Genomic DNA, 24485 nt, shown 5'->3' with positions numbered 1-24485 from the left:
CAGCCCCAGAATATCTTGCTCCCGTTTGATGCGGTTCATGACACACAGAGGGTGTTGATGTGCTGCTACATTCAACCAGGCAAATCACATCAGGAACGCAGCGTCCTGCTTTGGGAGCACAGCTGGCAGCGTTAGGCAGTGCAGTGCCCTTCTGGGCTTGGGAAACAGCTCCCACCCCTAGAGCAGTCCCTGGGGCCATGTGCAGGGGGCTCCTGTGCCCATCTCCTGGTGCCCACCACTCAGATGGTCACTGCTGTTCAGTCTGCCAGCATTGGGTCCCACAGGGAGCAGTGGCAGCTGATGTTGACCCTGCTGCTGACCTGCTGGCTTGTTCTTGAGTTTCCATGCCACTGCGTGCCCTGCAGAACAGGTTCTCAGGGGGCAAGGCCAAGGTTCAGCCAGTTGTCAGGCTGGTGGCTGACACACCAGCCCAAACTGTGGCTGGCGGAGAGGCAGTGGTGCGTGCTGCTGATGGTGAGCTCTGCCAGCATGTGTGAGTGGGCTGGCCAGGATCACGGAGCTGGGGCTTGCCTCACCAAGCCTGTCCGTCCACAGCAAGGGCCCATTTCCTCTTATGTCTGCCCACAGTTGCCATATGATGACAGCTGCACTGACAGGCACAACAGCAAACAATGTCTCGGACAGTGGAGCTTAGTTTGCCAAAGGTGTGGAATGCAACTTGTGCAGCAGTGCTGAAATCTCCTATGGTGGGATTCATCTCTCCTGACTTTCCATTTTCAAAAGCTGATCTTGCTGCCTAGCCTTGTATCACAGCCACATCTGGAGTTCTTTTCATCTCACTTTAAAGTAAGTATCTACAATAGATCAGGCAACTTACACCTTTGGAAATACTTCTTTTTCCTCCTCTGACTATAAAGAAAAGGTGATTGACTGGCTCATCCCAAGGGGTCTGCACCAACTCCATGCTGCGCTGCCATGTAAGTGGATCTTATCATCTGTGTGTGACAATCACAAGAAATGTCATGCCCTCAAAACTCTTTGAATCCAACTTTAAAATATATTTATAGAAGCACTGATGGGAATTTTCTGGGTGTCTCATTTTGAGAAGTGTGCTCTGCCTTCTCTCCACATAGACAATGGGCTTGCAGTTACATTTCCAACAGACTTCTTCCACTTGGTGGCAAGCTGACAGCAATGACATATTAGGGGACCCATTGCTAATGCTCATATATATTTTTCCTCAATTTTCGTGATATGTTAAAAGCTGTCCAAAAGTAAGTTGTAATATGTATAACTTCAACTTTATTAGATGAATCCAATTCTGATTTGTTCTGGTCTATGAATCTAAGCGATTTAAAGTTGTCCCTTTCCTTTTTCTCTTCCTTTCCTTTCCTTTCCTTTCCTTTCCTTTCCTTTCCTTTCCTTTCCTTTCCTTTCCTTTCCTTTCCTTTCCTTTCCTTTCCTTTCCTTTCCTTTCCTTTCCTTTCCTTTCCTTTCCTTTCCTTTCCTTTCCTTTCCTTTCCTTTCCTTTCCTTTCCTTTCCTTTCCTTTCCTTTCCTTTCCTTTCCTTTCCTTTCCTTTCCTTTCATTCTTTCTTTTCCTTCCTTCCTTCCTTCCTTCCTTCCTTCCTTCCTTCCTTCCTTCCTTCCTTCCTTCCTTCCTTCCTTCCTTCCTTCCTTCCTTCCTTCTTCTTGTTACTCACTGTTAGAAATAGGCTGGGTTTCAATCTCCTCACCATGTATCTTATTACATGCCATAGTATAAAGTCCAACCATCAAAAAGGAAAAGTCAAAACTTTATATGAAAAAAGTCAGAATAAATCAACAAGTACGTAATAATCACAGTAGATTCTGTAAAATCATATCAAGCATAATCCAATAGAAAATGCGAATATATCAGATGACCGTGTGCAGTTAATTTACTAAGCTTCAGGGGAAAGTGAAACCTTGCAAATTTATGGACTTTGTACATTTACAGTTTAATTTGGCTTTTGGGAGTAAATAATGCAGTTGCATGTATTTCAATGTGTCAGTTTAATCTTTAGCAAATTGCTTGACACATGCTGTCAAATTTTTATACTAAAAAGTCTAATCATACAAACATCAAACTCTTATGAAATTCAGGTGTTTACTTTTTGCTGGAAAGAAAGGTGGCACATTATTTTCCTTCCAGTTTGAGGTTACAGGAGTCAGAAAAAAACTTTTTTCCTTTTTCTTTTTTCTTTTATCTTTCTTTTTTCTTTTTTCTTTTTTCTTTTTTTCTCTTTTTCTTTTTTCTTTCCTGTATTTAGAAATCACTAGAGAAGAATGGTCCTTTATTTAGACAATAATCTGGTTCTGTAATTCAAGTTTCTGGCAAAAGAGAGCATCATGCTGTTACATGCAACTCGCTGACCAGAAACTCTGTTTCTTGAGAATCTGTTGCTAAAGACTGGAGTGACTTTCTAGGTCAGAATTTTTCTTTTGAGCTGGAAAGTTATGTAAAGAAGACAATGAGGAGATGGTTTTACACTCTGTATGTGCCCTGTTAGATGTGAGAGCCGATTTTCTATGTGGTTGGTTAACAGGTGGGAGCTGGGCTTTCTGTTTGGCCAGCCTGCAGCCAGCTTGGAGGGATAGCTGTGTCATCCTACACCTCCTGTTGACACCTGCAGGAACTGCCCATAGTTACAGTAAATAATCCTGGTTTCTAATAGGCAGGAGGTCTGTAATTGGAAGCGGTGATTTCCCGAGCGCATCCACTTCTCCTTGGGTCTCCATCAGGGCAGCCGTCTTCCAGCTCTGCATCAGCGTTGGGACAACCAAGGACCCCTATCAAAAGCTGGCTGATGGGAATGTGCAATTTATGTCCTCTTCAAGAGCTAAGCCATCCTTCACTATCTCTGCTGACTCTCATCAAAGGCACCAATAAGGATAGTGAGGCTGCAAGATGCTTGGGAAAACAGCCTGCTCTCTGAGATCCTCTACGTGAGCTGAGCCACTTCATGGTGGATGGCAAAGAGAACAATTTGGAGAGGCGCTTAAGCTGCATTAGTGTTTAGACAAAAAAAAAAAAAAAAAAGGTGGGGGGGGGGAAGAACGACAACATAGGGACATAGGGTGGGAGGGAGAGAGAGGTGAGGGAGAAAACAAGTTATTCCTTCTGGGAGAGGCTGGTACCACTAGCATGCTGGCAGGTAGGCTGCCAAAGGAATGACAGTACAAGAAACCTGCCTTCTTTTGCAAAGTTTTTACATCAGTGACTGTGGGAAACTTTTGCAATCACCTTAAGAAGGAAATCCAAGGTTTAAAAAAATGTGGTGGAGTGCTCCACTTCTCTGAGTAGGCAGTGCTTCTGCTGTGACGTTGCACTGGCATCCAGCCTGAAAGCCCTAGGGCACAGGAAAGAAACAGCTTGACATGAAGTGGCACACAGTAAGTTCTTTTGCTGCCTCTCCCTGTCTCTGCCTCTCTTGCTGTGTGTCTCGTCCCACTCACTTCCTGCTTTCCATTTGGTGTTTTTTTGCTTACTTGTTAAGTAGCAGCACAGGACAGACCGGGGTTTGTGTACATCTTGGTGTCACTAGGATTGAAAGAGATTACATAAAGTGCAAAAAATAGAATTCTGCACATTAGATTTTTTTTTTTTTGTTATTATTTTTAAATAATAATCATTGTGGACTTGGGGTTGTTTTATCTCTCTAGCAAAATTCTTTATTACCATTATTATTATTATTATTTAAACAGTCATGAATTAGATCTTGTATCATTCTTTTGGCTTCATTTAATTTTAGATGCTGCTAGTGTCCACAATTAACTGTTTTTTTACCTACAGATTTTTGTAGCGTGATCATGGAAAATGGTCATTAGGCATAAAAAAAGATGTGTTTATACAGTTTACCATTTTCTGTAAATCTAAGCCAGATTTTTAGGCTGGCAGCATGACATTAAATACTGTGAAAATAAAACCACGTCACTAGTCCAAATTCTGTTTATTTAACAGTCAAGTATTTCATAAAGTTAATCATCTGCAAAACACAAATCAATGAAGAATGCATTTGGTATACAGAACTTGTCTTTCAGCTACCATCCTGTAATGATTGAATTCAGGCTGAATTGCTGAATTCACCATACATTAATTATCTTTTTTATTTATTTTTTTTTCTCCAATATTTTTTGATTTTTCAGCCACTACAGATGATTTAAAGAAGGTTAGATCCCTTTCATATAAAGTGGATCACTCTGAAATATCCATGTGTTTGCTCTCTGTAATTGCTTTTCCTGGATCCTACTGGAGTAGGATTTGGAAGTGAAAACTACAAAACTGAAGTGAGAGTGCTTATTGAGGCTTTATATCTTTATTAGGCAGTAGTGTCTATTTGTGATCAGTAGAAGTAACTTTTTGGGGGGTGACTGAGAGAGTTTTGGCCTCTGGTCATCTGTGGACTTGTATCAGGGAGTCCAAGTTACTCCTGGGTGTCTCATGCGGGAGAAATGCACATACCGGTGTAGCAGAGCAACCCTTGTGGGTCAGTCCTAGGAACACTGCCATGGCCTGGCAGCCCATGGGACCTAAAAGCCCTCATGACACCTGAATGGCCTCCACTTGGGGTTCAGCTGGCCTTCAGGTCCTGCAGGATAGGAAATTTGATAAGTTCCCAGAGGAATTAAACAGAGGGGAATATATAAGATATCGGTATTTAAGATATGACAGTAATATTTTTTTTCCAGACAGGAAGACCAACATACGAGATCTAAAAGAGGAAAAACATGGATAAGACAATAACCACTGGCAAATTTAAAGACAGACCACCCCTCCAGGACAGCAATGGCAGCGTGGTTCCTGCTAAGAGTGGGTGCCATAACTGTTCAAAGCTAAAGGTATGACGAGAAGCCCTTTCCACATTTTTTTTTTTTTTAGAATTCTGAAAATGATCACCTGAAGATCTATCAAAATTCAGTTAATTGAGTGTGGTACTGTTTTACACTACATGTGTTGGAAACAGTGCTCTAGGGTGTTATTCCAAGCACACAGAAGTCAATAAATGTGTTCAGCAATTAAAAGATGAGGCTGTGTTTTACTAGTGAATCGATTAAATATTTGTTATAAGCATAGTGATAGTTCCTTAAGCATGTATATCTTTTCATCCATGTCTTTCAGAATAAGAGAAGTAGTAAGAGTAATGAACACATTCCATAGTCATAGAATCAATAACAAACAACTATGCTGCAAGTTTTTCCTAAGGAAGAAAACAGCTGAAGTAGTATGTGGTAGAAAGGTAAAAGGTACACACAGTCCATGTCAACATTTGTTTTCATTGTACTGGAAGAGGCTTTGGAGGCAGTCCTAAAAGTAAAATCTTCTGTTTTAATAAAAGCAAGGGAAGGAACCACTCCACAAAGAATTAGAAAACAAAGCATTGATTTTTCTGTTGCTGAGGCATTCAGCCATGCAGAAAAATTTATTGCTTTGCAAACTCAATTATTTTCTCTCTTCAGATATTTCTTGGAGCTCTAGCTTTTTCCTTTTTTGCCAAAGGACTTTCTGGAAGCTACATGAAGAGCATGTCCAGTCAAATTGAAAGGAGATTTGAAATCTCATCATCAATTGTTGGTATTATTGATGGCAGCTTTGAGTTAGGTATGCATACTCTTTATGAAAATGGAAAAATAACACTTCTAAATATATTCTCATTTTGTAATCTTACTAATTATCTCTCCTGATGACGCAGGTAACTTAATGGTAATGATATTGGTGAGCTACCTTGGACCAAGAGTTCATCGACCAAAAGTAATTGCTGTTGGATGTCTCATTATGTCATTAGGAGCATTTTTGTCAGTGATGCCTCAGTTCCTAATGGGACGGTAAATATGGAGAGTCTTGACATTGTGCATTAATTGAACTTGATCATATGAAGATTGTTTTTAATCATACATATGAATTAAAACCTTGACAATCATGGTTTCTTGCAGACAACAAGATGGTTTTAGTAGGTAGATTTTTTTTAGCATTGACTTTTGGGTTTTCTTTCCAAAATCAGACTTCCTTCAATCGGTAAATGAAAGAGGAACCTAAGGTTCTGGCTATGGAGCCTTATTTGTAATAAGGGATAAAGTAGGTTGAATTTTTCTCCAGAGGTAGATTGTTTCTTTTACTATTATTAATGTTTACCTATTTTCATACTTCAATGAATTCTAGTGAGATCTTGATGGAAGAGGCTTCATTTTCCATGGTAGTTTTTCAGGCTGAGCTCTTTAAAATTACAAACATATTTATCTATCTTCATTAACCTCAGGAGGGTTAAATATCTAAATACACCTTCAGATCTAAGCCACACTGCTTACACAACTGTCAAAAGCATTCATACCTCTCTAATCCTTCAACATCCTTACTGAATAGCAATTGAAAATAAAGCTTCTCTGTCCCTCAAAAAATAAAGTAGTTTACCTTTGCTTGTAATTTATCTGCTCTTTAGCTCCAAGACCAATCTGTTATAAGGAGATCACAGAAAGAATTATATCTGTGGAACACCATACAGAAAGTGGCCACAGTCAGTGCTCTGCTTGTGAAATAGCAGGGAACCTACACTGCAGGGGATAGCATGGGCTAGAAGCTGAACTAAGGAAATCTCTGATTTAAACCAAACTCACAGCTGAGTTCTGAAGATTACCTACTCTCTACAACACTCAGAAAAACCCAGTGGCCATGGGTACCTCAATGTCATCCATCAAAATGTTTAAAGTTACCAGTTGATTGTACAGTCAGAGGGAATATCTACTCCCCATTTATCCCAATGTAGCATTAATATACTCAAGCTGGCTTCAATTTACTCAGCTATGATGTAGAAACTGGCTGTTTAAATACAAACTGCCACATGGGTTTTATGGCCTGCATTAATCTCTTTATAGACACAGATTGCTATTAGATCCTGAGCTTGCTATTTTTAAACTAACACAGATCTCTCTTATGTTACACATCTGTCACATAGGTAAGAAACTGGGTGCAAGCATAGAAAAACAGCACTGTTGTATGTAGACTGATGTGGATATATTCTTCCTCAGTATTCCTTCTTCAGTATAACAAATGATCTCTTAAACCCTGGAATCAGCTTTTTGCCTCCTTAACTTAAGAAACTATTGGGGTTAGAAAGGTCACAGCATTTTGAAAAAGATTCATTTTTCATCTTTTTTTTTTTTTTTTTAATGAAAGTGCTCGAAATGGGTTGTCCGTCTACTTGGCCTTCACATAGCAGGATGCCCATGAACACAAGGCTCATACACACTTCCTGCAGAACAGATTCTTTCATGTGTCAGTTGTATTTTACACAGTTGTTTTCCAGTTATAATTATGAAAGGATAGCTGTTACCGTGGACAACTCTTCTACGAGTGTATCAGCTTGCTCCCCAGCATCCTCTGTGGGCCATCCAGTCTCAGATACTACAGAAACACCTAACACAATGAAAAATCCAGGTAAGCAAAAGCTCTGATTCTGGATACCTCATTTTATACATCCTCTTTTCCCTTCCAGTGCTTGTCCCCACCTCATACGCCCTTTTTTTATAACAAATATAAGAGCAAAACATAAGAGCTGGAAACCATGATATATACAAACTCACACCACCATGGCCATGAAAAACATATTTTATGTTATTTTTCTGTTGCAATAACAGAATAATAATTATGTTCACAGAAATGTAAATATTTATGACCTGCAGGATGTGAGAAAACATCAAATTCCTACCTGTGGCTCTTTGTGTTGATGGGGAATCTTTTACGTGGAATTGGGGAAGCACCAGTTATGCCACTGGGGGTTTCATATATTGATGATTTTTCTAAAGAAGAAAACTCTGCATTCTACATAGGTAATATACATATGAGTGATTTTTATGCTTATAATTCTTTTCTCTAACATTTCTATAGCCAAGCAAATACTGACCAAAAAAAAAAAAAAAATCTATCATTCTGCTCTATTCAGTTCTGTGGTGTATAGAGACAAAAAAGCAATGCAGAAAAGATCTCATCTTTGTCTTTGAAGGATATTTCTTGGATGCTCCTTTTGCTTTCTTTCAGTTGCTTCTGCTACAAGTGCCAGCTTTCTCTGTGATAAAGAGAAACTTAGTTATATACTAACTTCTCTGAAATGAGAAATCATACCTTCCTTAGCTGGCATATCACTTTTAGTACCACAGCTTCAGAGAATAAATTATTCTTAATCATCATTCCACAGATGAGAGAATTATCCTTCATTGCAGTAATGCAAACATGCACTTCAGAAGTTTTTACCTGACTTTTCGAATTTTACAAGCAGCACACTTCCTAATGAAAGCTTTTTATAGTCATTAGTTACCTAAGGAAAAAACAAACAAACAAACAAACAAACACCTTGCCAGGGTGTTGTAACAAATTCCTTCGAATAGGGATTTTGTTTTTGTTTTGATGGAAGATACTTATTGCCCAAGACAGAAAGACTTACGCCCATGCTAATTAATTTATTGCCAAATTGATTTAATACCTTGATATCTGACTGGGGGTGCATGAAACTGATCCCTGAAATGAGCTTGGTGAAGTTGAAACAATCATAGAAATGGCAAGACAGTTTCAGGAAGTAACGCTACAGTGCTAGGCCATTGAAGATGGCTTTTGAGAAGAGGTTATCTGCAGGTTGCAGAAACGGAAGTATTGTGAAGAGAACTGACAGATTCAGAAGTTACACTCAGGAATTATCCAAAATACTTGTAATCGCCTCTGAGATTCTGACTAAATTGACTGATTGACTGAAAAGATGAAATTGGTAATTGACAATCATAAAACTAGATTTACCATATAAAGGAACAGAAAAGTAAAAATTATGCTTTTTAGAGCAATCTTACAGAACTTAATAGAGATAATATCTTGGGTATAGAAGTCTATGAGACAGGAAATTGATTCTTTTTTCCTTAGGAAATTCTATAGTTTTCAGGTTGAGTTTTACAGAATCATTTAATTTATGTAGTTCTACCAGGAGGAGGTACCACCAACATGGTCCTGAGCTGGTACAATGTACCAATGTACTCTGCATACAGTCCTGAGAAGCTCTTCTGCATAGGGCACTGCTTAGTATGACTAAAAAGTATAATGATCTGTCTCCACATGCCACTGACATTCATCAGGAGACAGAAATACTGGGATCGTTTTTGTGGAGGCCAGCTGCTCTAACTGAGTGGTTACTTCATAAATACTTTCCCACACCAAACACTTAATTTATTCAGATATTTTACAGTCTTCAGATGTTTCACTTCTCTTTAGGTGCTCATAGAATTGCCAATATATGTGTATATATATATATATATACACACTTACATATACGTATACATATAGCATCATATATGATATATATGAGGATCTGGCCTATAAATATAAGCTTTCAATAACCATTTAAAAAAAAAAAATCTGATTTACTCAAACATAAATGATAGTATGGTTAATTAAGGGACAGTATCCACCATATTTATCATGCAAGAGGAAAAATACTCAAAGTTATTTAATGAGATGTACTCCACCTTCATAGTTTTCTCACCAATGCAAGGTTTGAATTAACGAAATTTCATCACTGAATTGAGCACTAGCATATAATCATGTATCTACTAAACCCACAACTTCATTAAAAACACATCTAAAGCCAACATATGATGTAAATTTTAAAAACAGTTCAAGGTTCTATGCTATAATTACTCATCAATACAAGGGCTTGGCTAAGCTATATCAATGTGCAGCAGCTGAATAACTGATATGTTTACATGATTTACTGTTTGTTTAGTTTGTTTACTAATTACAAAGGATATAGACAAAAATATGGTAGGAAAATATCACAGTGAACTTATTTGGCTTTTTCTCATCACAATACAAACAAATTACCTTACTTAAGTTACTTTTGAATTTAAAGGTTATGCAGGAGTGAAGTTAATCTAAAAACTTTATATATGCAAAATTATTGCACACAAAGTTTCTTAGTTTATCTGATAACTTACAGTATCTTAAAGAAAAAAGCTGCACAACACCTGTCCAGGCCATTGCTACATGTGTGCTGTTTTTTTAATCTCCCTCTCCCTCTTCCTTTCCCTCTCCCTCTCCTCTTCTCTTCTCAGACAAGCAGGTGTCCACATCTGCCCAGCATGCTCTTCACTCTTCTGTGTTGCTCCCTTCTGTTGCAGGCCTGGTGAGGTCCTCAGGGATGTTTGGGCCAACCCTGGGCTTCCTGCTTGGATCTTTCTGTGCCAGCCTCTGGGTCGATATTGGCATTGCGGATATCGGTAAGAGTCAGTGCATCAAATGTATGTAGGAACCTAACACGCTAGGAAGCACACTCCCAGTTTACTGCTCCAAAAAGGGGGGCTCTCCAGAGGGTTTTCCTACCCAAAATCTGATGTTATTTCTATTTTAGTATCTTCAGTGCTATAGCATGACTGTGATAGATCTTGCTTTAAGCCCTCACCCTCACTGCAGAAACATTTTAGGCCTCTTTACATGCTGGCACATGCCCTTTCTGCACCGTTGCTGCGTAACTGAGAACAAGTGAGCAAATTAAAGGCTGTCCCCACATTAGAACAGTGGAAGGCCTTTGCTCATGTTATTTTTGATGGCAAAAAATATGTTCTCCTAAAAAGCGTGCACCAAAGATTCTGATGAAACCTCATTTCCTTGTTCAAATCACACTCATGTCTCTAATCCCAGGGAAAATCTGAGTAACATCAAGGAAAAACTGTTAAGTTTGAGAATGGAAAAAAGAGGAAAGGAGGAAATTGAGAAAGGGAGGTTCTCTTCCAGTGGTGAATGGGTCTCTTGCTGTCACTTGTCCCCACAGAAAGTGCTGGAAGATTGCAGCACAGAAATGCCACCAAGGGTCCAGATGGAGACAATGGCGTGTCTTATGCTTGGCATCCTGGGACTGATTTGACACAGGCTGCATTTCAGTTCTTCATGTGAAATATAAATACCCCTGTTCTGGTGTTTAAATAATACATGTAAGGACACATATAGACAATTTAATTGCTCTGCATGATATCTAATCTCTTTTCCTGTCTGTTTTATAGATGCCATTAGCATAAATCCCAAGGATACCCGCTGGGTTGGTGCCTGGTGGCTTGGATTGCTTATCTGTGGAGCAGTCAACTTCATTGCTTCATTGCCTTTCTGGTTTCTGCCTTACTCCTTACTGAAAGAAGGAGAAGAGCAAAATCTGAAGATTAGTCATCTGCCTGTTCAAGATCACTGTAAAATAGACCCCTCAGTTCAGCCACAATTGAAGTTCTCTGAGGCAGTAAAAGGTGAAGATTATTGCCCAAATGTTAGCATGAGAATTCTCTCTCGGGGTTCATTTTGAACTGAGTATGGGTTTGCACAATCCTCTGCACAATGCAAGTTTCTGCAATGCAAATAATGGACAAAAATGCTCTCTCTCATTTGTTATATTATTAAAAATATTAATTATTAATGTTATTAATATTAATTGATAAAGGTGTGTTTCAGTCACAGTTTAAAGATGTTTTAAAGCTGTTTTTATATCAGACATCTGGAAAAAGGTCATGTTGTTGCATTGAGCATTTTCTCATTTCAACCCAGTAGCAGTCAAACAGCTATAATCATTAGAGGGAGAAAACATCCCATCCTTCATTAATGAGCAATCCGCAGCTGGCGGGTTACTGCTTTCCCATGACCAAAAAATGTGAAGGAAACAAGGGGCTAAGTACTACCTTATCAGCTGAAGAGTTCTCACTAAATCCATGGTTCTGATGTATGATCTCAGTGATGCTGAGTTAACCTAGTACAGGCAAAACCAGACCCAACTACACATTGCTGTACTCAGTCCCCAGAGGGTTTATTTGCATGTATGCATGTGTGTGAATTCATTTGGTGGTAGTTCACTTCCCAGAGAAGTGCTCTGACGTGATCTTTTAGGCAAATGTGCCAGCAGCCAGATGGAAAGGTTCTTGCCTTTGGCTGAGCCTTTTTCTGAATACAGAAAACTGTGTACCTGCATAAGGGGCTTTCATACATTTTGTGGAGGCTCATGCTTTTAGGCAACAACCTTTTTGCCTGGTATATAATAGGGAGTCTTAATGTTCCTCTAGGGAAGCTATCCTGTACAGGCATTGGTTTTCAGACTTGCAAGCCACTGGTGAACAGTCCTGTCACATACAAGATAATCTAGAATTTCTGATTCCCAGTCCTGCATCCACCATGCCTTGCTGCGTCATGCAGTAATAATTCTGTAAGTCATGTGCTGGCAATGGGGAAAACTCTCACTTGAGCAAACGTGCTTTGACAGGCATAGAATTATAACCTTCAAGACAGACACTAATTAAATTAGTCTTATTATCTATAGGATGACAAAAATACCTCTTCTCTGTGTTTAGCAGGGTGTACAGCATATATCTCTCCATTACAGATTTCCTACCAACTTTGAAGAAGCTGTTTGGAAATTCAGTTTTCCTGGTATATGTGTTCCTCACCATTCTGCAGTACAATTCTCTTGTTGGGTTGATAACCTATGAGACAAAGTTTATGGAACAGCAATTTAATGTATCAGTGGCAAGAGCAATCTTTTTAGTTGGTAGGTACCTGCCTTTACTTTTAAATTCCAATATTAAAAAGGAAGTTTTCTTAGCTATTTTGTATCCCTTTTAGGAGGACCTTCTTTGAACTTTTATGGTGAGCAAAAAGTACATAGAAATTTATTAATTTTCTACTATGTTTTGAAACTGGATGTTAATTTTAGTGCTAATTTTCCTCATCTACCCAGTTTAGTTAGCTAGAGGGTTATTAGAACTGGAATGAGATATATATATATTTTTTTGGCTGAAGCCTTTTTAAAAGAATGAGGTTGGGTTTATGCTCTTGGGACCAAAAAACCTACACAAAATGAAACTAAATACCAACTAAAAGAAAAAAAAAAAGTATAATTTAGAAAATTTCTAATGACACTTCTGATCATCTTTTTCAGAATAAAACCTTTGTATAAATACTCTTCAGTTTTCATTACAAATATAAATATTATATACAACAGGGAACCAAACTGTAAAATTCCAGGTCATTTCATTCAGCTCAAAACTCTTCTTCTATTTTCTGGTTCCCTCAAAAATAAGTTCTTTGTAGTGTTCTAATAAATAAATAAATAAATAAATAAAAATGCAGAAATTATATTAATCTTAAAGTGATGGATTAATATGATCTCTTAACATGGCAAGATACCGGGGTATTTGAGGACATTGCAGAACTTGCATTACATTACATGAATCTGAAGGCAATTTTCTTTGCTGTGGGTCAGAGACAAAAGTGGGAAGAACTCTATTTTTCCTGTCTTGTTTTGGATTACATTTTCCAAAAAAAAAAAAAAAAAAGCAAAAAAAAAAAAAAAAAAAGCATGACAGACCAAACAACAAACCAACCAAAAAAACACTGAGGAAAAAAATAAACCCCTCACAATAAAACCTTGCAAAAACTCTCTGGCATCTAAGTATTGTGGCATCTAAGTATTGGAACTGGAGTTTGTGAAGTGCTGAACCGATTAACTCTCTCTCGGAGCAAGATGGAACCTGATGCAAAACCAGACAGAGATTTCTTTTATGTTCTGCTCTGGGGATTTTTTTGGTAACACTCAGGAAGTGTAAGGCTTTACCTTAGATGAAGAAATACTCATGAGCTAAGATATTTGTATTATTTACTCCAGTTTCTACCAGGCACCTGTTTAGAATTTCTTACATCAGTATGCATACAAACAACAGAGTAATAAAGGGTAGGAAATTCCACACTGGGCTTTTAAAATTCAAAAGAAAATGAAGAAAAAAGCTAAATTGTTTACAGGTAATAAAAATTCCTAGAACCTCAAAGGATCTGTCCAAAAAAAGGTCAGTATCCGATTTTTTTGGAAACTACCAGTACCTGACAGTTATTCTAAAAATGGTCTATCCAAGTGACAACAGTTAACATCTTTCTGTTATTTTTTCTTTACAGGTGTGATACTGTTGCCCATCACAATCCTGGGGATGTTTCTAGGAGGCTATCTGATCAAGAAATTCAAACTTGACATAACTGGAATAACAAAGTTTGCATGCATCTCCTTTATAGTAGCATATCTATTAAACCTGTTGTACTTTACATGCAGTTGTGAGGTGCTCCAGCTGGCTGGTCTGACAGTGCCCTACTCTGGGTTCGTATTCCCTTTGGTTTGTGTTGGCCGTGTTTTGTTCCATGATTGTTACCTGCCTCATGCAGAACATGGTACAGACACTTAGTAGTCTTCCTCTACTCTCATCATCTAATCTGGTTTTACAATCCAAACTAATCTGGATGACAAACCTTCTAATCTAGGAAACATTTGAATTTGAATTTGGATTATACACGGCCTTACTGTTGATTTACTGTAGCATATTGCTACCCACTCTTGCATAAAATATAAGCATATATGTACAGTCTGTTTGAAAGAATTAATTTTCATTGAAATTGAAGTGTATTAGGTCACCTGCTTTTGTCAGTCAGTGTGATTTCAACTACAGTGGAGCTGCTGTGATTATACATGTATCACTTTATTGCTCCTTTGCTGGTGATACAAGAAAATCCTCTCTGCTTAAACAGAAATGTGAGAATGAAATGATACCTAGTGCTGAGGATATGAAGAATATCCTGATTTTCTTTTTGAAATGTCATTTAAACTGGATGTCTATTTTTCTAAAGTGTTTATTGAATTATATTGTCAGTATACCCTTGAATGCTGGCAGATTTCTAATTAAGATGCAATTTAATTTTTTATAGTCTATTTCAAAACTTGAATTTAAAGTTGGTCCCCTGCTACAACATAGGGAGCAGGAGCTAAAAAGAGTGTGGAAAATGGCTTCACCAAAGGCCCCCCCAATAGCTTTGCCTCTAGAAGGGATCATCCTCTAGATCAGTAGTTACTGACCTGCACAGGTATTCAGTTTCCATCCTCTCTTGGTACCTGGAGCTGCCAACCTGCCTGTGTCCATCTTTTCAGCTGAGAAGTAGAAAATTGTTATGGCAGGATGGTGTGCTGCCCACAGAAATGTTTCCCCTCCCTCACCAGGATTGTGGCCATGCATCCTGGAGAATATTTTGCTGACCCCAGCAGCTTGCCACAATTGACTACTGTTTAAGTTTAGCTCAGTCAGGTCCAACAAATTTCAAGGGATTTAAAAGGATTAAACCAAATCCAGCAGGGCTTGATAGATTTTCAATTCAGACAGAAACTCAGGCCTGTGTTTTTTGAAACTAAGCCTATGTTGAGGGAAATACCTAGGTATCTTGACAAACCTGAAACCTAGGTCAGCTCCAAGGATAGTTACATAAAAGATGTCAGAGGTTTATCCAGTGGAGATAGCTGTGGTTGAGCACATCATCTGATACTGCAGAGTGAGTTAAAGAATAAGCAGAAACATCAAGGCAGTGAATACTGAAAGAGCAATTACAGATTCCCCAGGCGAACTGTTAGTGGAGAATTTATCATGTGACATGATTGTTCTGGTTAGTATGGAGTTACATACCTCTTTACCAACTTAAAAAACTACACAATTATTTTCCTTTCTAAAGGACTTAAGAGAAATGTGGACCACTTGAGGTATGTTTTGGATTGACAGGCAGGAAGAAAACGCAAAATTTCAACACTTTGAATAGGGAATCATTTTAAAGCAGGGGTTATTTGTGGACAGTGGTCTCCCAACACTTTCTGAAAATTGAGCTCTGCTACCATGCCCTTAGAACTTCTGGCCACTTTTTACATTCTCAGTTCTAGTTGTCATCCACTTAGTTTAGCTCCTTGGAGCCTGAATTTGGTGTTTCTCACAGAAATGTTAATAAGGGTGGAAGACACAGAGGTCCATGATATGCTACTGCAAGAAATTAGATCTGATAAGAAACTGTGTTCAAGCCTGATCCAGGTGCAGGGCTGTTGCTGAACACAGAGCTGATGTGGAAGCAGCACTTCCCACTCAGACCCATGCAACTTTCATTGCCACTACCCAGCTCTGACTCAGTGAACAACTATCAAGGATATCTTGCTGTTATATTTTTTATGTAGTTTTGTTTTGTCACTTCTAGCACGGTATGATCTCTACTGCTAGGAGAAAGCAAGGCCAGTCTACATGGTTTAGTGGGTGACATGGATAGTAGGGTGATGGTTGGACCAGATGATCTTTTCCAACCCTAATGATTCTATGATACAAGTGATAAGAGATTTTAGATATGATTTTGTTATCCTTGGGAAGAACTTTCAAACGAAAAAGTAATATCAAATATTCACTTCCAGTCAAAAAATACCTAGTTTTCAAGTTCCATACCCTTTCAGCAACAATCCAGAAAAATGCTATTGGAGGATGAAAAATACCAAGAGAACTTTGGTTTAGCTTAAATTAACTTTGCCTCCATACAACAACTTCACGGTTATCTAGATGGTAGCAGATATCTGTCCTTGTTGATTGCTTCACTTTCTACTCACTTTTCCTGCTTGCTCCCTGATGTTTTCTTAGAATATTTAATTCTACTAAATAATTATTTTATTTCTTTCTGTTTTCCTCCAGATTGAAACAACTTTCCTCCCCCAAAAACAGCTTCATGGCCAGTTGCAATGCCGATTGCAGCTGTGAGGTGGATCAGTGGGATCCTGTATGTGGGGACAATGGGATCACTTACATGACGGCCTGTTTTGCGGGATGTACATCATCAACTGGGACAGGAAAGAATATGGTAAATGTATAGACAAATGATTACACAGATAACTAGATTTCTCAATCCATTATTTTTTGACTTTGTGATTAAGAAATCCTGTAGAAACAGTTGTCCATTCTGTACTGTTTAACCTAGTAGTAGAAACTGAGTGTGTGTAAGGTTGCAGGTTGGGTATTTAAAAGAATTGTGGTGAGGTAAGCGAGCTACTCAGAGAAGACATGAAACATCAGACTTGACTTACATTTCTTGAATGCTTTTAATTTTATTTCATTTAATATATATATATATATTCTCAGCAAGATGACCATAATTTTGTCTTTAAGTTTCTCAGTAGATCTCTTACTGTGTAGATACAACACAGCTAAGAGGGGATTGCTTTAGACCAGACTTTTACTGGTCTGGTCACTACACCAGCTAAGTCCTCTAGTGTCAACTCATTTGAGGCAGACCTGCATAAAATTGTGCTTGCTGGTTTCACAAACTTATAAACCATGTTGGAATTTCCTGCTTTCCTGACATGTTGTAGCTCAGGAAAGAAGGCAATAACTCTAAATTGTACAATCAAGAGACCTATTTTTACATTTGGCTATTTTGTTCAGTGCATCACCATCAAAGAGATTTCCAGCACTCCTAAAAATCCTGCTTTGGCAAGACCAACAGAAACAGTAGGTTTGCAGAAGTCTCAAGGTACCCAGCCAGACATTTGAAATCCAGGCTGTTGCACGAGATGGGATTATCCTTTTCCAATTCTTAGATAAATTGCTTTTAAGTAAGGTACCATCATTTTAATTTCAGTCAATAGGCCATAGCCATATGATCATCCTCAAGAGCACAGCAGACCCAGGGATCTATTAGAGGAACATTTTGTATGAGCATTATTTAGTTCACCCTAGGCCAAACTGGCTGGTTTGTCTCAGATCAAGAGTACAGAGCAGTTTGTTGTGCTTGATGTAGAGAGGCCCCATTGGGACTGCTTGTTGGAGGCATAAAAAGCATCTGGGACTAGATTACTACTACTACCCCAGCTAGGTTTGGATATGGTAGGGCCAACGCCTTAGAAAATGGTTTGCCCTTAAGCAGACTACAATGGAAAGACGTGGCATGTATGTATATTAATGTAAGTACCAATTAAATTGCCACTGTATGGACAGGTATCTGCTTCATTTAGAGTTTTGCTGCCCTTATAATTGCTTTTTACTACTTTTTGGCTGCAGTTTATGACTCTAAAAACTGATCAGTGTTATCAGATCATGTGAAAGGTCCTGGCCTGCTCCAGTGAACAGCTGACTAGGTTAGCCTTGGCCCTTGCTGAAGACGAATGCTTACTATATCCAGGTAGCTGAACTAAAGTCTTTTGCTACACCAGCAAACTTGAAGAAGTTTTACATTGGAAGAAAAATACATAGAAACCAACCTCAGGTATGAAATTTATGGACAGAAACAATATCTAAAGAAATATTTAATTTATAGCAGAATCCTAGTCTGAGCCTAGGTGCCAAACGGCAGTAAATTAATCATGCTGTATCTGCTAAAAAGCAGCCCTTAAGCGAGGGCTTAAAGCAGTGAAAAAAAAAAAGAAGAAAATTGTCATATTACTTGTGTGCAAATGATCATGTCTTCTGCCAGAAGCAGAATTGCCCTAATTTAACAACACTGAAATAGACAGGCAACATTTTCAGGCTCGTATTCATAGCCATATCCTTTTGCTTCATTCACTTCAGGGGAATTGGCTATCTAACCCATGCCTCCTGCTAACTTAAAAAACATGAAACAGCCCACACTCAATCCAGCATCAAATGCTGTTTTGGATACATAACGATATAGATCATAGAATCATAGAATGGCTTGCGTTGGAAGGGAGGTTAAAGACCTCCAACCTCCCTGCCATGGGCAGGGACACCTCCCACTAGATCAGCTTGCCCAAAGCCCCATCCAGCCTGGCCTTGAACACTTCCAGGGATGGGGCATCTACAGCTTCTCTGGGCAACCTGTGCCAGTGCCTCATCACACTGAGTGAAGAATTTCTTTCTTGTATCTAATCTAAATCTACCCTCCTTTAGTTTAAAGCCATTGCCCCTTGTCCTGTTGCTACGTTCCCTGAGAGTCCCTCTCCTACTTTTCTGTAGGCCCCCTTTAGGCACTGGAAGGCCTCTATAAGGTCTCCCCAGAGTCTTCTCTTCTCCAGGCTGAACAAACCCAAAAATCTCAGCATATCTTCATAGGAGAGGTGTTCCAGCCCTCTGATCAGCCTTATGGTCCTTCTCTGGACTCACTCCAACATCTCCATGTCCTTCTTGTGCTGGGGGACCCAGAGCTGAAAGCTGTACTCCAGGTGGGGACTCATGAGAGTGGAGTAAAGGGGGAGAACAGATATCCATGACTGCTTTATTGGGTCTGTATCTATATAATTTTAATTTTACTTATATGCTTCATTGGATCCCTGAGCAGAATGGCTGGATAGCAATTCACACCTGAATTTTATAGCTTTCACCCATCTTTAGCTTACACAGCACGCCTTCAGTCCTAGCAACGGCATGGATGAAATTAGAATCACAGTTGTTTTGTGTCTTTGGAGCAGTGTGGCATAGCTGGAGCATACCAATGAACTTGGCCATCAGTCTGCAGAGATGATTGGGGGGTCCTTTAAGCATATCCTTTAAGCATAAACAACAGTCTGCCTGTTATGGAGAAATATAGATACTAAAATAGTTTTGAGTCACTATATTCTGATTAAATGTTTTTTTCCCCATCTTCTCCTTTCAGGTGTTTCACAATTGCAGCTGTGTGGAAGCACAAGGACATGGACTTGGCAATTCTGCAGTTTTGGGACAATGCCAAAGAGAGAGCTGTACCAAAGCATTTCCCTATTTTTTAGCATTACAGACTGCATGTGCATTTATTTTAGCCTTAGGAGGCACTCCTACATACATGATTATGTTTAGGTGAAATACTTTACCTTACCTTGACCATAAAGCTTGGGGAAAAAGAAACAGAATATAGTATCTACCATTTGATTTGTATTGTGAGGAATGGTATGCTGACTAAACTGGGGCTGTGTGTCTTTAGCTGTTCTCTGAAACCTATCACTTAATTCCAATTTAAGGTTGAATAGATACTTTGGTGATGGAGTGGGTAAAGCCTTACATTGACTGCAAACAGTACATTTCACTTCCAATGACAGGGATGTGTTTAATAGAGCAACGAAACTGAAATAAGTGTGATGCTAAGCCATGTCCAAGGTGACTATACTGTTCACATTACTCAAGAGAAAAACATTCACCTTTGTTAAGCTTTGTTGCCTCAGAATGTTTCATGTGTTGTGAGAAGCCTCCCATTTTATTTCAAGCTGGTACAAACAGAACTATTTCAGCAGCAATCATTTTTATTTTTATTCCTTCAATTGCAAAGCAGCGCTGCTATTTTACTCTCAGAAACAAACAAACAAACAAACAAACAAACGAACAAACAAACAAAACCCACAATGTTCTCTGCCTTTCGTATGAAAGTTTCTTTCAAGTCATACTTATGGGTGAATAGCAATCATCAGTACTCAGTGCACACGATTAATTGCCTCTTTGTCCTAAGCTGCTGATTATTCTGCAGTATTTCTCGTTGTAGACATTCTTACTCCTTACCTGGATTATGGACAAGGGTAACTTTGCTGGAGAAGTTTCCACAATACTGTGTGTAGCGAGAAGCCATTAATGTTAATGTTGAAAAGATGATCTACTGATTCAGTGTAAGCCCCAGCTGGGGAAATAGGCTGGCCATAGCAAGCCCCATACCTGCTCCTATGCCAGCTTGGTACTCCCTGCTGCTTTTTGTAAATTGTTCTAGTTCATCTGATGGACACAGGCTCTGTCTCCACTGGTAGGAATGAGGTGCTTTTACAGCCAGGTGACTCAAGTTTGCTTGTCCTGTAAAATGCTAGAAACGGAGATGGATTTTATTTGTATGTAGCTAGCAAGGACTGCACCTTCACCACTGAGTGGTACAGCCCCTTTTCTAAAGCAAAGACTGCCTCCTGGAGCTTAATTTCTGGACATAAACTATCTACTTATAATTGGTTCACTTCAATTTTCCTGTGCATCCTCTCCCCAAAACCTTTGGAATTTGCTCTCCTTTGGTTCAAGAGAGGTTTCTGTAAATACTCCCATCTATTTCAATGGGAGTTCATCCACTGAAATCAACATGAGGCTCAACACATAATCTGTAACTTTGGTGAATGTTTTTAACTACTGTTGAATAAGATTCACTAGGTTAGCCACATTACTCTTGCAGTGGAGCATGTGCAGATATTCACAGCATGGCCATTTTTGTAGCTATTTTATTCTACTGCTCCCCAAAAAATCAAAACAATGTATTATTTTTTGTCTCCTTTTTAGATCTGTTTCACCAGACCTGAAATCCTTTGCTGTTGGGATTGAAACTTTAGGTGGTAGAGTACTAGGTAAACTTCATTTCCTTGTATCATTCAAGTAGGCAGTAAGATAGACCCAAGTTAGCTGTTCCAAATGAGAACAAAAGAAATTTTTGAAGAATATTATTTGTAAGCAGAAAATGCAATTCAAAATGTTTGGAGGAGCTTGCTACGTGTTTCCTGGTATGTAATTGCATAGTATGATTATCTCTCCAGATTTTTTTTTCTATGCAGTGAAGGAATCAGTCAGGGAAAGGACAGTGCATTATACATTCTTCCTTCCTTCCTTCCTTCCTTCCTTCCTTCCTTCCTTCCTTCCTTCCTTCCTTCCTTCCTTCCTTCCTTCCTTCCTTCCTTCCTTCCTTCCTTCCTTCCTTCCTTCCTTTTTGGACACATCTACCTGAGCATGATTAGTCCAGATATCCTTAACACCTATGCTCCCTTTGGTTGACCATTTTTCATTTACAGCTATCATGTACTCTATTATTTTCTTTGCAATTTTTAGTTACAATAAATAATCCTCGCAGATTTCAGTGACATAGTCTGCCACGCATCTAGCAAACCTTGCCTTATCTTCACTTTCGTCATGACTTTTGAAACCTTCCCCATGCAGACAAACCCAAGTAGTCACTTGTATCTCTCTCCTAATATCACATTTTTGCTGAATGCTGCAGAGGATCAATCTTATGATTTTACAAAAAAGTTTTCATAAGAAATTCAAGTTATACATGAAAGCTTGCTGATTACATTAAAGCATTATAACCGTATAAAATGATTCTTTCCGTAATACATAAGTAACACAGTTAATAACATAATAACATACTTGGTTATGATCATGGGCTTAATTTGAGCTCTTTGCACTAAGCTAGTTATTTTTAACTTGCAAACTGCTGCATAATACCTGAATAGATACATTAGTGTACGCAGATATTCATGTATTGTGACATGTAATTCCATACCAAGGACTAAAAATTAGATTGTATTATTTCTTTAAACAACAGCAGTTATAATTGTAATAAAAATATCATTAAAATGGAACTACTAACATTTCCCACACCCATATAATCTTCCACCTGTTCAACCTACCCTTTAGGTATTTGCTTAAACAATTTCATAGGTCTTATGATCTCAAAGTCAGTGCAGGATTTTTAGTCCCATTTTATGCAGCTATAATTCAGAAACCCTGAGTTTAATTTCCTCTTTTCTTTGCTATGACATTGAACTCTATGATCTGCCATGTGTGAGATCATGTAATAAGATTTTATTTGCAGGAGGACTTCCAGCTCCTATTTACTTTGGTGCCTTGATAGATGAGACCTGCTTGAAATGGGGGACAAAAAGCTGCGGGGGATCTGGGTCCTGCCGAGTGTATGACACAAAAGCATTCAGGTAAGGTAAAATCTTCAGTAAGGGACTGGGAATTTGGCTTTTGAGGCAGCTTTGACCAGCAAAGACCAAAGTATATTTTGCACGTATGAATTGTCAATAAACAGATTAGGATCCTAAAGCACCATAACTCTATATTTTGACTAATCCTTAATAAATCAAATAAGCCACGTACTTTTGATCAAATGTAACACATGGCATTGCTGTGCACTCCCTTACATCACCATATTAGTTCCCTTAATGGACCATTAGTTCACTGCATAATTCTGCAACACTTTGGCTTTGTGGAAGACCAAATGTCTGTAGAGTAAGCTAATACTGAGAATGCTCTTCCTCATCCCTCATTTCTCTGTTTCCTAATGTATAAAACACCTCACAAAATCCACTTGAAGAGGCAACACAAACAGCTGCTGGTGCACTAAATGCAGAACTGCATGCTTCCCTTTAGGGGCTGGAGGAAGGCTGGGACAGCCTGCACTATTCCTCATGTCCCTACACTAAAATGTAACCATCTGCTGAATGGAAGAACTCTTCAGAGAACAAACATCTCTGCTAGGAGTATAGACCAGATTAGGGACTGCCTGGGGCTGAAAATCATGAGTTTTTGTTTGTTTGTTTTTTATTATTTTTTTATTCCCCAAAATGTGGAAAGAGACATGGCTGAGAATAAATGGTTTTGCCTAAATGTGTTTGGTATCACTCAGAAGTGGCAAGTACTAATAACATAAATGTATTTTGTCTTTTTTTTTAAGAAATGTCTATCTTGGTCTCATTGCTGGATTACGGGCAGGATGCTCTCTCTTATACATAGTGCTCTTTGTTTTAATAATGAGACGCTTCAAACCAGATGACAAGGAGATGACAGATATTAAAAATGCAGAAAGACCAACCAGCAAAGAACCAGCTACAGTGAACAAAAAAGAAATTCTTCCTGGTGCACAAACTTCAGAGGAGAGTGAAGAAACTTATATGTGAAAAACAAACAAGACCTCTCCCCAACTCTGCCTATGTTTCAGTTTTTCTAAGCACAACGGAGTCTGATTACTGACTTCAACAGCTGGTTTACATTTGGAGGTTCAAAAAATATCCTTGAAACTTTGGCCTTTAAGCTGATTTATTTTATTCTCATATTGTCCCCATCTGAAACAATAGAGTGAAAATATTTTCAAAATCTGGGGGAACTCTCCAACTTTGCACTCTCAGCTCTCTTCTAGATTGCCCGTAGGACTGACCAAAATTTTTCCAGTATAATGTTTGATTATAATTGAAAAATTAAAAAGAAGAAATCTTCAATAATTTTTTTTTTTTTTTTTTAACCATCTGTATTTTAAGTCCTCTTGTTCTGCATTTAGTCCTATGACTCTACATGGCTAATCAAGTTACACCTGACCAGTTGTTCTGATGGCCTTTGCTGTGCATTTCATGGTTAGTGCTCCTTGTTACAGGCTTGGTTCAATAGTCCATGCTCAGGTGAGAGCCCCAGGGCTGTCAGTGAGCATCTGAACAAGAACTGCAGGGTCTGGCTTGAACACATTAAACAATCACAATGGATTGCAAGAGAAAGAAAGTAGTACATTAATTTTGCAGTACATTTCAGTGTTGAGTTAAACTTACTCTGAACTGATGCAATAAATGGATATGTCTTAAAGTTAAGTTTCTTTGATTTGTTTGTGTGTGTGTGTGTGTGTATGTTTGCATGTAAGGGTATTTTTTTTTTTTTTTTTTATGGCCACTGCATTTATGCCACATGTATATAGATTTCCTTCCATGTTCTGTGGAACTGCCAGCTAGCCTTGAAATAAAGTGCTGAAAGCTTGCAAATTCACAGCTTTCCATGGACAGACTAGTCTAGAGAGAAATTTTAATAAAGGATGCTTCCAACAGTGATTACTGTAAGAAACAGTGTGTAAAAATACTTAGTATGTGATATTTCATTAGAAGTCCTCATGGCGTAGCTTCACAATGGGAGCAAATATGCCTTGATAAGAACACTGTAGTTTGTGTCTCCATCCTCACAGCCACTTTG

At 38.6% G+C, this 24485-nt stretch overlaps 2 protein-coding genes across 6 annotated transcripts in view; one reads left to right on the top strand and one right to left on the bottom strand.

Moving 5' to 3' along the window:
- Positions 1-3354: 3354 nt before the first annotated feature.
- On the top strand, positions 3355-24416 carry LOC309879461 (solute carrier organic anion transporter family member 1C1-like). 2 transcript variants are annotated; one of them, XM_082763169.1, is made up of 15 exons: positions 3355-3374; positions 4671-4820; positions 5439-5580; positions 5672-5804; positions 7280-7410; positions 7656-7802; positions 10131-10229; positions 11010-11243; positions 12365-12529; positions 13930-14125; positions 16506-16671; positions 19417-19595; positions 21039-21103; positions 22345-22462; positions 23212-24416. In XM_082763169.1, the coding sequence occupies exons 2-15, from the start codon at positions 4710-4712 to the stop codon at positions 23432-23434; spliced, it is 2109 nt and encodes a 702-aa protein (XP_082619295.1). In that variant the 5' UTR covers positions 3355-3374; positions 4671-4709; the 3' UTR covers positions 23435-24416. The 2 variants fall into 2 exon arrangements, with proteins under 2 accessions (XP_082619295.1, XP_082619296.1); XM_082763170.1 differs by lacking the exons at positions 3355-3374; positions 4671-4820 and having other exon boundaries at positions 5446-5580; positions 7269-7410.
- Positions 20392-24485, bottom strand: part of LOC309879448 (solute carrier organic anion transporter family member 1C1-like) — a 38441-nt gene continuing 34347 nt past the window's right edge. For 2 of the 4 annotated variants that reach the window (XM_082763112.1, XM_082763111.1), the window contains one exon: positions 20392-20580. The gene's annotated coding sequence lies outside the window, so the exon portion shown is untranslated. The remainder of the gene's footprint in view (positions 20581-24485) is intronic. The other 2 variants (XM_082763110.1, XM_082763109.1) reach the window with 1 other exon arrangement.

This window comes from Aythya marila (assembly GCF_965140915.1).
Source record: "Aythya marila genome assembly, chromosome: 1".
Lineage (NCBI taxonomy): Eukaryota > Metazoa > Chordata > Aves > Anseriformes > Anatidae > Aythya > Aythya marila.
This window is presented reverse-complemented; position numbering and strand designations above follow the sequence as displayed.